Here is a 16,178-nt window from a genome sequence, read left to right on the forward strand (position 1 = left end):
AAAACTTACTTTCATTAATATTGAAATCAAGTAAAAACAATAGGACAAAATGGAAAAAGTAGTCATTTTGATGAATGAATACATATATTTAAATGATTGTTTTACTGAAACTTTATTAGAAATATAAATAGCCGTGCTTTTAATTGTTGTGGTTGGTGACAGTGGAGCTCATTTTAACTGCTTCACACAGTGTTATAAGTCATATTTTATAAACTAAATATATGTTTTGTGTGTATAATATTAATACGTATCAGCTGTTAAAATGTGAATAAATAGAAAAGTATAATATCATACAATAGCTCAATTTAAGACACAAAATCAAAATTGCACAGTACATGTAGAATATTGACTGTATTCCTCAAAGTTTATTTTTATTTTTTATTTTTTAAAGGAATTCTGATTATTATGTATTCAGATGTTTCCTGCTGCTGTGGCATGTTGCCATGCTTTTAATCCATTCCTAGAAGTCATCGATCCAGATCTTGGGCCGGGCTCCTTCCTGTTGGTCAGATTTGCGGCTGCTGTGACTCTGCTCTGACATCACTGATGCAGTGCTGACTGATGCGAGCCAGCACCCTCAGCAGCAGCAGCAGCAGCAGCAGCACAGAGTCTGCCAACTGCACACATGCTCTCCTCTCTGCTCATGCTCTCAGTTCTCAGCCCTGGGGCAGATCTGTGCAGTGTAACCCTCCCATGTTCCCTCCAGGAAGAGTAAAGCAGCTGACATGGAGTCCCAAGTGGTTCAGGCTGTGGCACTCAGCACAGCCAGACCCTCTAAGCACCTCTCTCTCTCTCCTTCCTTCCAGCACTGTGCCTTTGGCTCCTGGATCAGGGAAAACGTCCGCAAGAAGGAATGTCGCTTCTTTGAAAAAGGTGTCAGGTAGGCTGAACTGCTCTGACCTTGTCATTGATGCACATGTGTACAATAACACGAGGTTGTGTTATTGTGAAGATGCAAGGGGAGTCACTTCCCTGAATGTTTACGCGAGTGAGGATGTAAATATGATTAGTTCTTCCCTGTTTCGTTCCTCAAGCTGTCTGTGGGCTGAAAAACCATGCCAGTACATAAAATGCTTTACAGTAGATGAATAAAAACATACAAAAGTGTAGTGAAATACGCACAGTGCAGACATTAAAATACAATAACAATATACAACGCAGATAAAATAACACACACACACTAAAACATTACAGAGCCACTAAAACAACATTACAGACAGTATAAAACAAACCATTTAAGACTGATACACCACAGTGAACAAGTGCGTCTGACTTTGATTTAAAAAACCTCAGTAGAGCTGGACCTGCCCTGATATCAAGATGAAGACAGTTTCATAAAATAGGAGTAGAGCTGCAACTAACGATTATTTTCATAATCTATTAATCTGTTGATTATTTTCTCAATTAATCGTTTGGTTCATAAAATGTCAGAAAACGTTAAAAAACATTTGTAAGTGTTTGTCAAACCTAGAAATGACAATGTTCTCGAATGTCTTGTTTTGTCCACAAACCAAAATGATTCAGTTTTAATGATTTCATTGTTACATGGAGCAAAGAAACAAAGAAAATATTCACATTTAAGAAGCTGGAACAATCAGAAATCTTGTTTAACTAATATAAAAAGCTTCAAGCTATCAAAAGTTGTTGACGATTATTTTAGTAATCGATTAATCGAGCAGTGATATATTAGTGGCTCCGAGCACAGCTAATATGAAGCGGTGACAAAACGGCACAGTCTCCTCAGCTTTTGTTGATTTTCCTCCTGTCGATGACGACGTGAAGTTATGAACTATCGTATTGACTCCTCTTTGCTGTGTCGAATAGCAAAGTTTATATGTGAAATAAGCAGCGGTGACTGTGATCAGATAGCAATCTGATCTTTATGTGGTGCGGTGTACATGCGTGTGGTGAAGAGCTATCTGATCTCTCTATCTGATCACAGAAAACACATTCTAAGGCCAGGTGTAAATGGGACCACATGGTTCATTAATGAGGTCTGATAGTATTGCTTGACAGAGCCTGTTTTCAGGTGAAGTCTGCTGTTCATGAAGACCAAACAGGCAAAAATCACCAAATGTTACACCCTGCAGCTTTTAAGTTCTGCATGACAATGCCATAACTTTTGGTTTCTATGCTCCCACTATAGAGAGGACATATGCAAATGTGGTTACTTAAAAACTGATCATGTGGACGAGGCCATCAAGCCCGAGGACTTCACTGGAGAGTCATGGGACAAACACAGACATGTTCACGAAGTGCCAACTGATGCTTTCGGAGACATCAGCTTCGGTGGGACTGGCCAAAAGACAGGCAAGGTGAGACAATGCTTTTTTTCTCTCTCTAACACTGTGATAACATGTGGGACTTACCCTTTGCATTCATACCTGTGTTTCCATTCTCAGTATGTGCGAGCGTCCACTGACACCAGTCCTGAAGTCCTGTACCGCTTGCTGACTGAACAGTGGAAACTGTCCCCTCCCAACCTGCTGATCTCAGTGACAGGAGGAGCAAAGAACTTCTATCTCAAAGCTCGTCTCAAGAACATGTTCCACAGAGGTCTCATCAAAGTGGCTCAGACGACAGGTCAGTCAGTGAGGAGATTACCAAAACAAAAGTCTGTGACCTCATCCCCTTTCAAAAGCTTGAGGATAAAGAAGTGTTTTCAGAGCTAATTTAAACTGCTGTGAAGACCAATTCAAAACATGTACGGGGAAAGGGTTCCACGTCTTGGGTCATCGGTAAAATGCACTTCATTGTTTTGTGATTGTGCAGGAAGTGCAGGACGTTACATTGATAACTAAAAGTAAATATGTCACTAAATGTAGAGGGAAGTTGCCTTTTTTCAGAACTTCATAAAAATGAACCATTGTTTTGAGATTGTTTACATTTGATTGCTAGTGGTAGTTTCATATTTACTGTCCAGAACAGGGGCCAATGAGCATCTAGTCTGGTCAAGCGGGGGCCAGTTCAGAGGAAAAATAAATAAATAAAAATATGTGTATATATGTGATATTTCACAGATTTTAAAGTAAAAGTGTTTGTTTCGATATGGAATGACGTGTACTTCCCAATAAAAGCATTCATATGATGTGGAATAAATCTAAAGTTAAGTACGTGATGCGGACAACTGTAATTTAAAGTACTAAACAAGCTTTTATATATATACTGTATATGTAATTGAATGTTGTACATATTACATATTCAGTATTACATGCTCTGACCTCGCTGGCTGCTGTTCCTCAGCCACACATGCTGTGTTTAAAGGACGAGGAGAACGCAGGCCATGTTTTCATTATAATATGATATAAAAGCGGTGAGCCGCATGTGGTCCGCAGGCCTTGAGTTTGACACCTCTGGTCTAGACAGTAGTCTGAGTGGTATCAATTGATCCACTCCCCCTGACAAGAGGCGAGAAAAAAAATAGCATGATTATAAATTAAAAATAAACACCCATAGTTTCATGTACTGTATATGTAAAACTGAATTTGTGCACACGATGTGTTGCATTCAGGAGCGTGGATCATCACCGGTGGCACCCACACAGGTGTGATGAAGCATGTGGGGCAGGCGGTGAGAGACTATGCCCTGAGCAGCAGCTCCTCGCAGGGTCAGATCGTAGCTATTGGAGTGGCAACATGGGGAGCGATTCACAACAGGGACGCTTTGGTGCATTCAGAGGTACAGAAAACACATTTACACACTCTTTCATGTGGCCTCATCTGAATTGTAAATTCTTCTTGTGATTTCATTTTACTCCCCCTCCCCTTTTAATGTCTTTTGCAGGGTTGTTTTCCAGCACATTATTTGATGGACATCAATGGTCAGGGCCGACTCTCCTGCCTCGATAACAACCACACCCACTTCCTGCTGGTGGACGACGGCACCCACGGTCATTATGGCGTGGAGATTGAGCTGCGTAGCCGTCTGGAGAAGTGCATCTCCAGAAAGCATCTTGGAAACAGAGGTCAAACTGAGCTGATGCACTGTTTACAAATGCAGTAACGTCTCTGTTCTTTTTCCCTCTGTTTATCTACCCTGCTTTTAACATTGATTTTTCATCGTCCAACCTCCAGAGAGTGGCGTGACCATCCCTGTGGTGTGTGTGGTTTTGGATGGAGGTCCAGGAACTCTCACTGTGAGTAATCACTTTCAACCCTCTTTATCTTTATCTGTCTCGTCTGACTTTCAGTCTCCTTTCAGACCATCTACAATGCCATGTTGAATGGTACGCCCTGTGTGGTCCTGGAAGGCTCTGGGAGAATAGCAGACGTGATTGCCCAGGTGGCAGCGCTGACAGTGGGCCGTGTCACCATCGCACTCGTCCACCAGCTGCTGAAGAAGTTCTTTAGCCAAGAGTATGAAACCTTTGCTGATCTGAAGATCATACAGTGGACCAAGATGGTACGTGACCACATCAATGACCTGGAGTATAATCTCACAAATAACACAAGTGTAGTGTGGTCTACTGTAGTGGGTATACTGTCAGCACTGGGTGTACTGTTTGCTCTCCTTTGTAGATTCAGGACATCATCAGGTTGCCGCACTTGCTGACAGTATTCAGAGTGAGCGAGGACAGTCACGGAGATGTCGACGTGGCTATTCTTCAGGCATTACTCAAAGGTAGGAGTTTGTCTCCCACGAAATACGTAGTGACTGGACCTGACTGAAGATGCAACAACACAGCATTAAGCATCGAGACAGAAGCGGTGCCACTTCCAAACCAGCTCTCAGCACTTATCGCGTTGCTTCTCGGAACAGTAAATTATGGCCTGTGGTATCAAATGTGCAAGGATTGAAAACCGACATAGATATGCTCGCAGATATTTTCCAGCTTAATGATTTTCTTTCCTTACAGAGACACATTAGACGCTTCTTGCAATGTTATTCAACGTTGAGATGGTCTGGAAAGAGATTTATAGAACCTGCGCAGGCCAAGCTCAATCATGCATTGTTGTGATAAAACATATCGCTGCTTTCACTTTATGTTTTGATCATAATGAATCATTGTACAAGATAAAACCATGACTGAGCTTTTCTGGACTAATTAAAATACATTTTCAGGCAGTGATCCAATCCCTTACATCTTCTTGGCGGTGGTTTCAGTAGAAACTTGCTCCTCGCTGCCAGACCATAATGTTTATGTATCATTATTAGTGTAGATCATTAATCAAGTAATGGAGTTTAGGTCAAATTCTTCAGTACATTTTACAGAATAATAATAATAATAAGCGACAAAAACAACAGCATTCACTGGTGTACAGATTTTTTTTTTATTTAACCAGGAAAATCCCATTGAGATTAAGAACCTCTTTTTCAAGGGAGTCCTGGCCAAGATAGGCAGCTGCAAATACAAAACACTCAACAAATGTACACACGCAGTAAACAAATAAAATAATCCAGATTAAATTTACAAGATCATTAAGAAAAACAAGTGAAATTAAATATAATTTGGCTAATAAAATAGATTAAACAAAATTAATAAGATGAAGATATCATCTTAAAATTGCAATATGCATAACACATGATATATGACGTTGCACTTTTATATCCATTTTCTGCTCAGCTTCGAGGACCAGCGAGTCACAGTGCTGGAAGAGGCAACTGGAGCTGGCTATAGGCTGGAACCGAGTGGACATAGCTGAGACTGAGATTTTCACTGAGGAGAGCCAGTGGAAGGTCTGTCTGTCTGTCTGTCTGTCTGTCTGTCTGTCTGTCTGTCTGTTACACAACACAGCAACACCTTTAGCTGTGATCGGTCCCAGACATTGTCTTGAACTTTGAACCTGTGCTACAATCTTTCTTGTCATTGTTAAGATAAGGGACTCAAGTATACATTTTCATACATTTTCAGAACATGACCCGCTTTTTCTGCACATCACCTGCAACCAGGCACCTATTGGATGGCACAAGCTGTCAATCACACTGGGGTCCATTCATTCAACAGTGTGGTGCTTTATTATTTGTTTGTCATTCAATGTGAACATACAAGCTTTTGAGACCATTAAATCCTCAGTAAAACGTTAACTGATTTTATAAATCAAGTGAGAGGCTTGAGGCTCATTTTCTCAAATATCTAATCAAAAGGAATTATTTTTTGCCCCCTGGTGGCTGACTGCTGCTTTCATCCAACTTCCTGAAGACTGTGTCCTTTTCCTTTTTTATATAAAGTCTATTGTTTACACCTGATACAATATATAAAAGTCTGGGTAACACTTTAGATGAGGGAACACATATTCACCATGAACTAGATGCTTACTAACATATATAAGTTAGCATTAAGCACATATTAACACCTTATTCTACATAACCTTATTCTATATCTATTATGACATGAATTAAGATTTTTACTACATAAGGTGTGCTTAATATTTACTAATAAAAGCCTAGTATGCTGCTTATATGCATGTAAGTAAGTACCTAGTTAATGGTGAATATGTGTTCCCTTATCTTAAGTTTTACCAAAGAGTGATTTTAACAGCCGTCACACAAGAATTGAAAAATTGTATCATAGAATGTATGATACTTTGGCTCGCCTTACTCAAAAACATTACATTTTTGCTGATTCTGTCTTATCATCATCTTCTAGTCCACTGACCTCCACTGGGCCATGTTCTCAGCCCTCACTGGCAACAAGCCTGAGTTTGTGAGTCTGCTGCTGGAGAACGGTGTGACTCTGAGGGATTTCCTGCAGGACCAGGAGACTCTGTCCGAACTCTACAAACAGCTGCCAAACGGCTTCTTCCTCCACAAGCTGGCTAAGCGGGTCCACAGCTCCTACCGCAGTGGGCGAACGCCGTTTGGCCTGAGGACGCGAGCTCACTTGGGGCAAGGTGAAATCATCTCCATGACTCATGTATGTGGTGAGGTGCGCCACCTGCTGGGCAGTTTTACCAAGCCCATCTACCCTGCCTCCACCATGACATACGACTTCAACATGACTTTGGATGATTCATCTTCATCTGTGAGTGTGTTCGTCTGTCATGTTTTGGGCTTTGCATGGAATTTTGTCCACGATAAATTTCGTGATACAATTTACAGGATGTAAAACGTAAATGATTCAGAGAGGTGACCAGCGAGTTAATGCAACACATACCTTACGTTTCCACTAGCGAGGCGAGACTCGACTCGGCACGGTTATTTTACTTTTCCATTAGCATAGTACCTGGTACCGGGTACTTTTTTAAGTACCTGCTCAGGCAAGGTTCCAAGCGAGCTGAGGCGATACTATGCGTGATGTCACCAGACTGACATGCATTGATTGGTCAGAGTGCCGGCACAGGAAGTGGAACAATCAAACCGATCAATGCCGAACTGTAGATCAGTTAAAAATACTAAACAACAATCCTATAAATGTGGGTTAATCTCCAACCAATCTAAAATCTCAACATTTAACAGAGGAGTCTGGTGTATTTAGCGATCTGAACTATCACTTGAACCTCTCCTCAGCTGTCCAAAAGTCAAGCAGGTTCTCGAAATCAACTCAGGGAGGAGAGAAGTGAAGCACAGCGGGACCCGGCCACCGACCTTTTCCTTTGGGCTGTTGTCCAGAACAACAAGGAGCTGGCTGCAATCTTTTGGGAGGAGGTGACGAAAACTTCAATCCTACACAGAAAACAGAAACATAAACACGTTTCTTTCTGTGTCTGAAAACATGTACCTGTATACCTGTGTCTGTACAGTGTTTAGACTGCATGTCTGCTGCGCTGGCTGCCAGTAAGATCCTGAAGAAAATGGCGGAAGAAGGAAGTGACGCTGACGAGTCAGAGGACATGGAAGACCTTGCCAATCACTATGAGAAACAAGCCATTGGTATAATAATAATAATAATAATAATGACAGACTTAACTGATGTACCTGGCACATTTAGCACATACAGTCGTTTTAAAAGGTTTGCATTGATGGTGAGTGCGTGCGCTCCTGTGACAGGCGTGTTCAGCAGGTGCCACAGCAGTGACGAGGAGCGCGCTCAGAAGCTGTTGGTCCGTGTGTCGCCGCTGTGGGGAAGCACGACGTGCCTGAGGTTGGCTCTGGAGGCGAACAATAAAAGTTTTGTAGCTCAGTCAGGTGTTCAGGTAGAGCAGCATCTTCACTGTCTTCCTTTCTGTCGACTCTAGAATAAACATGTGTTTAATCATCGCTGCAGATTATACTATGACCCAAACTGTGTCCTCCAGGCTCTTCTGACTCAAATCTGGTGTGGTGAGCTTTCAGTGATCAACCCTGTGTGGAGGGTACTGGTCTGCATGGTCTTCTTCCCCCTTATCTACGCTGGCTTTCTGGTTTTCAGGTCAGTCTTTATTGATAACTTCCCGTTGCTTGGACTGCACCCCTGTGTCATCCTTTCCATTTTTATTTTACATTATATTTTTCCTTAGACGCGATGAAACCATCCAGAGAGAAACTGAAAAGCGTGAGGAGATGAAGACAGTGCAGTCTCTGACGGGAAGTACACTTAAAACAAATTCTCGTGTCCTGTGAGTAAGCATTTAATACACTGATTGTAAAAAAGAAAAGCGTACTGATGCTCTAAAACATACTGAATGTGCGCCAAAAATGACCTAAAAATCCTATATATTAAAAAGTAGATACCAACTCAATTTCTTGACCATTTCTTTTCATTACATGATGTTATTTCTAACTGCCGTGACCTTTTATGTCCACAGTGACTCCCCCAACCTGCGGCACCTGAAGCCTCTGAGCAACTGGTCCAGACTGGTTCACCTGTACAGTGCCCCACAGGTCAAGTTTTACTGGAATATTGTGTCTTACTTTGCCTTCCTCTTCCTATTCGCCGTGGTGCTGATGGTCGACTTCCAGACGACGCCCTCTGCAGGAGAGCTGCTGCTCTACATCTGGCTGATCACGCTGGTGTGTGAGGAGGTCAGACAGGTGAGACAAGTGCAGCTAAGGCTGACTGACACATTGCTTTTTGTGGATCATCCTTGGTCAAAAATTAATAACATATTCAGAACCATGGCGGATCAAACCATTGTTTTCAATAAGTGTTTGTGTCAGGTTCTACTTTCTTTTGAACTTTGAGTCTCTTTGAGGACCAAAGACGAGAGATTGTGGTTAGTCTTTCCTTAGGGTTTAGTTGGCAATAAGTAAAAATATGCAAAGTAATAGAAATAACTCAAACCCTTGACTATGTTATTTAACTTGTCCATCCAATTAGTTTTTTTCTTTTTTTATCACTGCATTACTAATATCACATAAATGTGTTTGTCTCCCCCTTAATCTCAGCTATTCCATGATCCTGATGGCTTTGGGTTTCGTAAGAAATCCAGGATGTACATTGAAGATCTTTGGAATATTTTAGACGTTCTGTCTATCGCTCTGTTTATCATCGGCCTTGCGTTTAGGTGAGTAAGCGTTCGCCTCGTTTAAACTTCTGCCTGCTGGGCTATCTGTGACTCACCTGTGTTTTTTCTATTTTCAGGCTGACGTCTCAGCTCTTCTACCCGGGTAAAGTCATCCTCTGCATTGATTTTGTGGTTTTCTGCCTCCGTCTCATGGCCATCTTCACTATCAGTCGAACTCTGGGACCCAAAATCATCATCGTCAGGAGGATGGTGAGAGGTTGACGCGGTGATCTGACATGAGAGCGGCTGCAAGCACAAGCACTTTAATGCAAAACAATCTAATACAAAAAGAGGAATCATTTTTGTGCCTGGATTCTGCAGTAACACGCTGGTTTACTTTAAAGATGAATTACACTTTCAGCTACTTTCAATGATTCATTTAATGATTTTTTTCCACCCAAACAAACAAACATTTATTGATTTTCTTCTACACTTGGACTCAAAGATGTAGTGATTAAGTTCACTGTGACCCATCCTCATTTTTAATACTGCAGCACACAATTAAGTGCTCCTTTTATTCAGAGTTTCTAGTATGTGACTGATGTTTGTTTGTCCTCCAGATGACGGACATGTTCTTCTTCATGTTCCTGCTGAGCATCTGGGTGGTGGCGTACGGCGTGGCCAAACAAGGCATTCTCATCCACAATGACAATCGGCTGGAGTGGATTCTCCGTGGAGCAGTTTACGAGCCGTACCTCATCATATTTGGCGATTTCCCTAAAAATATTGACAGTGAGTGAACATCAAGAACAGAATTTGTTTGATTGTACTTGAAAGGTGTGTGTGGTTATGCCCCCGAGTGCTCACACAGTGGTTCAGACCAAATTGGCAGGCAAATCAGAACTAAAATAAGGGAAACTCGTAAAAGTGGCGGCCCCATAGCAGAAACTAAGTTGAACCAAATTTCACGATTTTTAATTTGAATATCGAACATTTGTAACGAAACAGGAAGTGTCCTGGAACTTTGCCATACATTGACCAAATTATTAAAAACTTTATATTTGACACAAGAGACCCAGCCACAAATAATCAGCACATGAAAACTAAGTCCATAGTATAGTGCCACCTGCTGGCATTATGGCGGCTGCGAGGGTCCACACAATGCTGCAAATATTAATAATTCTTTTTATGTAAAACCAAGCAAACCTTCACGTTTTTTGCCTTTCACAGACACTGAATTTGACATCGACTCCTGCACCATGAATGGATCCGATCCTCTAAAGCCCAAGTGTCCTGTGCTAAATGAAGACCAAACACCAGCTTTCCCAGAGGGGCTCACGATCCTCATGCTTTGTGTTTACTTGCTCTTTGCCAACATTCTGCTGCTCAACCTGCTCATAGCCATCTTCAAGTGAGTTTTCATCATAGTTTCTGTACGAGTCTGAGGTTTTCACTGGGACCTGATGACGATGTCCTGCTCTTTTCACCTTTGCTGCACTCCTCAGCTTCACGTTCGAGGAAGTGCAGGACAACACAGACAGAATATGGAAGTTTCAAAGATATGAGCTGATTAAGGAGTACCACAGTCGCCCGGCTGCCCCTCCGCCGTTCATCATCTTCAGCCATCTTTACCTCTTCATCAGGCAAATGGTGCTGTGCAGGCCTCCTGTCTTATGCAGGGAGTTCAGTAAGTATGGGATTTTTTTAATTCTGCATTTATTTTTGAATGTGCAATCACTGGTAAAACACTCATTATTATACAATGTATTTTCATAATCGTTAATCTTTGAAGAAAAGAGCCTGTTTTCCCAGGTCTACCTTGGATTTACAGCTATATCACATGATGTGATCGTTTTGTAGTGTCATATATATGCGTCATGTGACACTTTTCTTTCAGAAAATGAGCTTCCTCAGGTCGAGGAAGAGGAGCTGTTGTCCTGGGAGGCACTGATGAAAGACAGATATCTGATGTCCACGCAGCACGAGCAGAGCCAGAGCGTGGAGCGACGCATCATGGACACGGCCCAAAAGTAAAATCTCACAGCAATCTGGGATTTTAGCCAAATGTTGCTGCACAACAATCCTTTAGAGCACTGATATCTATGGGAGGGGAGGGACCACACATTTATTATGTCTTTGAGTTGAGTGCAGTTTAATCAGTGTCAATGTCTTAGATCAACATGGCAAACCCTTAGCAGCTGAAAGTCAAAATTTCTTTATTCGTACCAGGGGCAGAATAAGTAGGATACATGCTTCAGTGCAATACAAGACATAATAAGTGGATGTATGTAGTGCAAAAAAAATACATAAAAACATCTTCTAAATTCATATACATACATACTGATGTACATACAGAACATAATTAGAAATAAAAATAGGCTAATATGCCTAATGTGTGCTATATTAGGCTGCTTATTGAACGTCAATACTTGCATGCAGCATGCTGTTTGACCAAGATCTAACAGTGCTCATGATTGGCTGTCTCGAGAAGTACCGGGATGACCAGAGAAGGAATGTTACCATAAAGTAGAGAATAGAATACAAGGGAATACAAGTTCATACATCCTACAAGTTCACCATATTCATTTAAAATGCACAAATAGTCTGTGCAGCGTGTTAAACTGTCCCCTAAGTTTGGAAAAATACACTTATTACCAAACCAATATGCGAAGTAAGCTTAGCGTAAAGGCACCAGGCAAGTTATTTTCATGTCTTTGCAGAGCCATCGTTGACGCACTTTCTGGTGTAACTTCATATTTATTTATTTATATTTCTGATTCTAATTTGAGTTGTTACATTACTGTGGGAGTCATATGTAAACAGACGGCGCACTGTGCTTGTCTGTTTCCTGAGAGTCACCACCATAACCGATCTGCTGGAGAGGGAAGAGGAGCCGAGCTCGTCTGCCGTGATGAAAAGACTGGCCCGACTAGAGGAGCAGGTTGTGACCTGGATTTTTGTTGTGACGTCTGTAACGTTTCACACCGTGCTGTGGGAGGAATGCAAGATGCGAAGACTTCCTGATTCATCCCTGAGATTGTGTTATATAAGCAGTCGTTGCCAAAGCATTTGACCCCTTTTTTGTTGTTGTTGTTGTTGTGTTTCACCAGGTCAGCCAGTCGAACAGAGCCTTGCTGTTGATTATGGAGGGTCTGAAATCACAGGGACTTGTCACAAAAGAAGCACTATCACTGGGTCAGTCAACTGTTTTATGGTTTATTTTGCAACTGCATCTGGTGTCGCATCTCCGCTCACCTTGACCTCTTTCCTGCAGCATCGGCCACGACAGATGAAACCACTGACGCTTTAGGAAACGTGTCGGAGAGCGGCGAGGGTGGGTTTCACGTGCACGCCCGACAGCTCCACTATCCAAACAGCAAACTCACACGCTTCCCTGTGCCAGAGGAGAAAGTGCAGTGGGAGGTATTCGACGTACATTTCCATCATTAAATCACAAGATGTATCATGTGATGATGTCTGATTTCTGTTTTCATGTCCTTTTTTTTTTCGTATCCAGGTCAGCTTCAGCTCATACATGCCGACCTGTGCATCTGAAGACGCTGGAGACAATGTAGATGGGTATGTTCTGACTACAAGAAGATCATTGCAACATTTAAAATGTAGCTTGATATGGAGAAACTTGCACAGCAACAATGATTCATAATTCATTCAATTCAATTTTATTTGTATAGCGCCAAATCATAACATACATTATCCCAAGGCACTGTACATAGACAGCACTATAGGCATCAGTGGAGAGAGACAAAACTGCCTTTTAACAGAAGAAGAAATCTCTGACAGAACCAGACTCAAAGATGTGCAGCCATCTGCCTCGACCGGTTGGGGTGAAAGAGGGAGATGAGGTAGAGACATAAGAAACAGACCAGGAGCAGTTATACAACAACTGTGTCAAGTTATACATTTATACAGGACAGTTAGAGTCAGTGATGACATGTTTATAGAACTACAGTCATTTATATAAGCAGCAGCAGAAATTGTTGATAAAAAAATAATACTGATATTGACTTTTAATTATGGCATAATAATAATGGTGATGACATGTATGCTAATAATAGTTGTAGTGTTTGATTCAGTAAATAAAAGATTTCCAAATTAAAATACTCACGTATAACAAATCCTGAATGAAATGGTAGATAATGCAAGCTTTAAAAGATTTAAAAGATGTTCTGCCCTCTGTCTCCTTATCTCTAAAATGTAATATCTTCTCTTACCTCTCCAGATCAGATTCAGAGGCCTTAGATAATTACAGGTACAACAGAAAGCATCAAACATCACTTACAGCGACCTTAAAGTCATGTCTTGACGTCTGATGTGTCTCTCCTCTGTCCTCAGAAACCCAGGAGGGAGGACTGGCATCAGGGGACGAGGTGCACTCAGTCAACTAGGTCCAAATGTGAATTTGAACCTTGTTGTTACACGGTAGGTCATCTTATGTCCTGCAGTGATTTCTTTAAAAAAGGTGTTTTGCCTACCATTGCTTTACATAATCATAATTATTTTTTAGTTGGCGAGACAGCGATAAATCTGTTTTGGAGTATCTCGTAGTTTGGGACGAGAGCCAAGGCACCTTAGCTTTACCTGGGGTGAGTCCAGCTGTTTGTTCAGGTTTGATATTTTTATTTTTGGCTGTTCAAATCAACGTAAAGACCTGTTGTGTTTGTAATCCCTCAGGGACCTGTCCAATCCGCCGATCACCTGCCTGTAACACTGAAAAGAACCATTGGGAAGAAACTGTACGAAAAACTCGATGCAAAAATATCAGAAGGAACAAAGGTGGGTCTTTATGGCACTTTACTTTCCTTTTCCTTTTTTTTAACTAAAACCAGATCAGCAAGTTCACAGAGAATAGAGATTCATAATCTGTATAGTGTAATTATTAAATTTTCTACCTTTAAAAAGCAATAATATTACTTCACTTTGAAGCAATAACTCTTGTTATGTTAATTACTTCATAATAATTACTTGTTATGTTAATATATTCCTTTTTAAATACTGTTAAAATTAAGTTTCTTTTAGAGATGAATGCACAATATTAAAATAAATTGTAGCAGTCAAACTGCAGATGGGCAAAATTGCAATATGCAATTTTTTCTTCTGATGTTTCGCTTCTAAAAGATAGGAAAACAAATCACAATCACGGTAACACAGTAACGCATTAAAATCCCTTCCACTAATCGTTATTGGGTAAAGTAATAAATGAGAGGTATTGCAATTCAAACTCTCTTTTTTTGTAGCATTAACTAAACTAACACATATGTATATAATAATTAATAAATATATATATAAAAAATGTATTTAAGCCTTTAAGGAGACAGGGAGGATCCTTGAGAATGAGCTCTCATTTTGCATCGAGTACATCCTTGAAGAAAAATAAATATTACTAATAATAATAATAATAATAATGAAAACATTACTATTCTCAGTGCTCCCAATCTATTTTTCGCTTGCTTTGCCTTGAACCATGAGCTGTGATTTCAGGCTTTTTCCGGGGCTGGAGCCAACAGCTCAGGAAAACTACAGTCCACCACAATTATGTTTGCTTCACGGGATTCTTGAGAGGGCTTTAAAAAGACTGCGTGGCGTAATGTGACTCAGCGTTTTTTCCTCTGACGTGTGGATGTCACTGAGGAACTCCTGCTTCTGATGTGTTCCTCTGTGACAGTGACACTGAAGGACACGTGGATTATTTACTCGCAGCTGCTGTGTTCTGTGTGTGTTCCAGGTGTTTGAGGGTTACGTGGACGACTGCAGGAACACAGACAACGCCTGGGTAGAAACCACCGTGCTGAACATTCACCTGGACAGTACAAGCCCGGGACTGATGGAGATAAATAATATGGTGAGAACAAATGCTTGTATTGCTTTAAAACCTATAAGACAGGGGTTTTCAAATGTTGAGACAACATTTTTTCTACACCCCTGTTTACTTGCAATCAATTTCTGGATTAGAATTAGTCATTTTTGCACACTAAGTAGTGAACATACACACACAAGCCAGGTCTAGGAGCAGTGGTCAGCTCTTCTCTGCGCCCAGGGAGCAATGGGGGATTAGGTGCATTGCTCAGGGGGAACCTCAGCCCTTGGCCTTTTCCAAAATCGAACCAACAACCTTCCTTCCTGTTACAAGCCCAATACCTTTCCTCTAGGCCATGGGCTGCCCAATGCAAATGCAATTCTGTTGTTGCTCTGTAATATTTAAAGCTGCAGTGTGTAACTTTTGGAGATTTTGTTGTTGTTGTTGATTGAATTCTCAGACCTATCAGAAAAAAAACTATCAGACCTGACTAAGGGAGCATTTTTGTGTTCTGCAGCAGCACAAACTCGTTGTGGCTGCTTTAGTGTCACTGGTTGAATCGAGATGTAAAACACTGCTGTACTGAGAATCACAGCGTTAGTGCGTGAACTGATGTGACAATGGTTTAAAATGAATGGCCATTTATATTTTAAATGCACACACTCCAAATATAATGAATGATGACTGTATCGTTTGATCTCGTCCCTGGTCTCAGGTCCTGTGCAGCCATGGTTGTCTCCTGTGGCAGGAGGTGAGCAGCAAAACAAGACTCAGCTCAAACCAAAGAGACTCTCTGCGGCAGGTTGCGGAACTGCACAACAGGAAGTTCTGATCGTCATGCTGCTGTAGCTGTAAATGTGCCTCTTCATCCACACACACACACACACAGGTTTATTCTCACCTGTTCGGTGTGATGGAGTCTAATTGTGTTGCACTGAAGGAGAAAACGACTGAGGACGAGACAACGTGAAGCCATAAAGTTTGCTGCTTTGCTTACATTTTGCACAAATATCAGTCTGACATGTGAATGACAAAATGTCAAGCTTCTACACTGTGTCGTT

The 16,178-nt window shown here is 41.3% G+C and overlaps 1 protein-coding gene across 1 annotated transcript; it reads left to right on the forward strand.

Moving 5' to 3' along the window:
* Positions 1–561: 561 nt before the first annotated feature.
* On the forward strand, positions 562–15,949 carry trpm2 (transient receptor potential cation channel, subfamily M, member 2; the record flags this gene model as incomplete). The annotated part of the gene is made up of 33 exons (XM_083908444.1): positions 562–608; positions 707–880; positions 2,147–2,315; positions 2,403–2,583; positions 3,512–3,678; positions 3,784–3,964; positions 4,074–4,135; positions 4,201–4,401; positions 4,518–4,620; positions 5,564–5,676; positions 6,587–6,961; positions 7,447–7,584; positions 7,680–7,809; positions 7,927–8,072; positions 8,175–8,287; positions 8,376–8,474; positions 8,664–8,889; positions 9,244–9,362; positions 9,440–9,572; positions 9,923–10,094; positions 10,533–10,713; positions 10,808–10,989; positions 11,200–11,332; positions 12,156–12,243; positions 12,413–12,497; positions 12,577–12,725; positions 12,820–12,881; positions 13,543–13,572; positions 13,656–13,742; positions 13,828–13,906; positions 13,995–14,096; positions 15,046–15,162; positions 15,833–15,949. 33 exons carry the CDS (start codon positions 562–564, stop codon positions 15,947–15,949), a joined length of 4,461 nt encoding a protein of 1,486 aa, XP_083764570.1.
* Between the last annotated feature and the right edge of the window lie 229 nt (positions 15,950–16,178).

This window comes from Microchirus variegatus, assembly GCF_963457635.1.
Source record: "Microchirus variegatus genome assembly, chromosome: 22".
Taxonomy (NCBI): Eukaryota; Metazoa; Chordata; class Actinopteri; order Pleuronectiformes; family Soleidae; genus Microchirus; species Microchirus variegatus.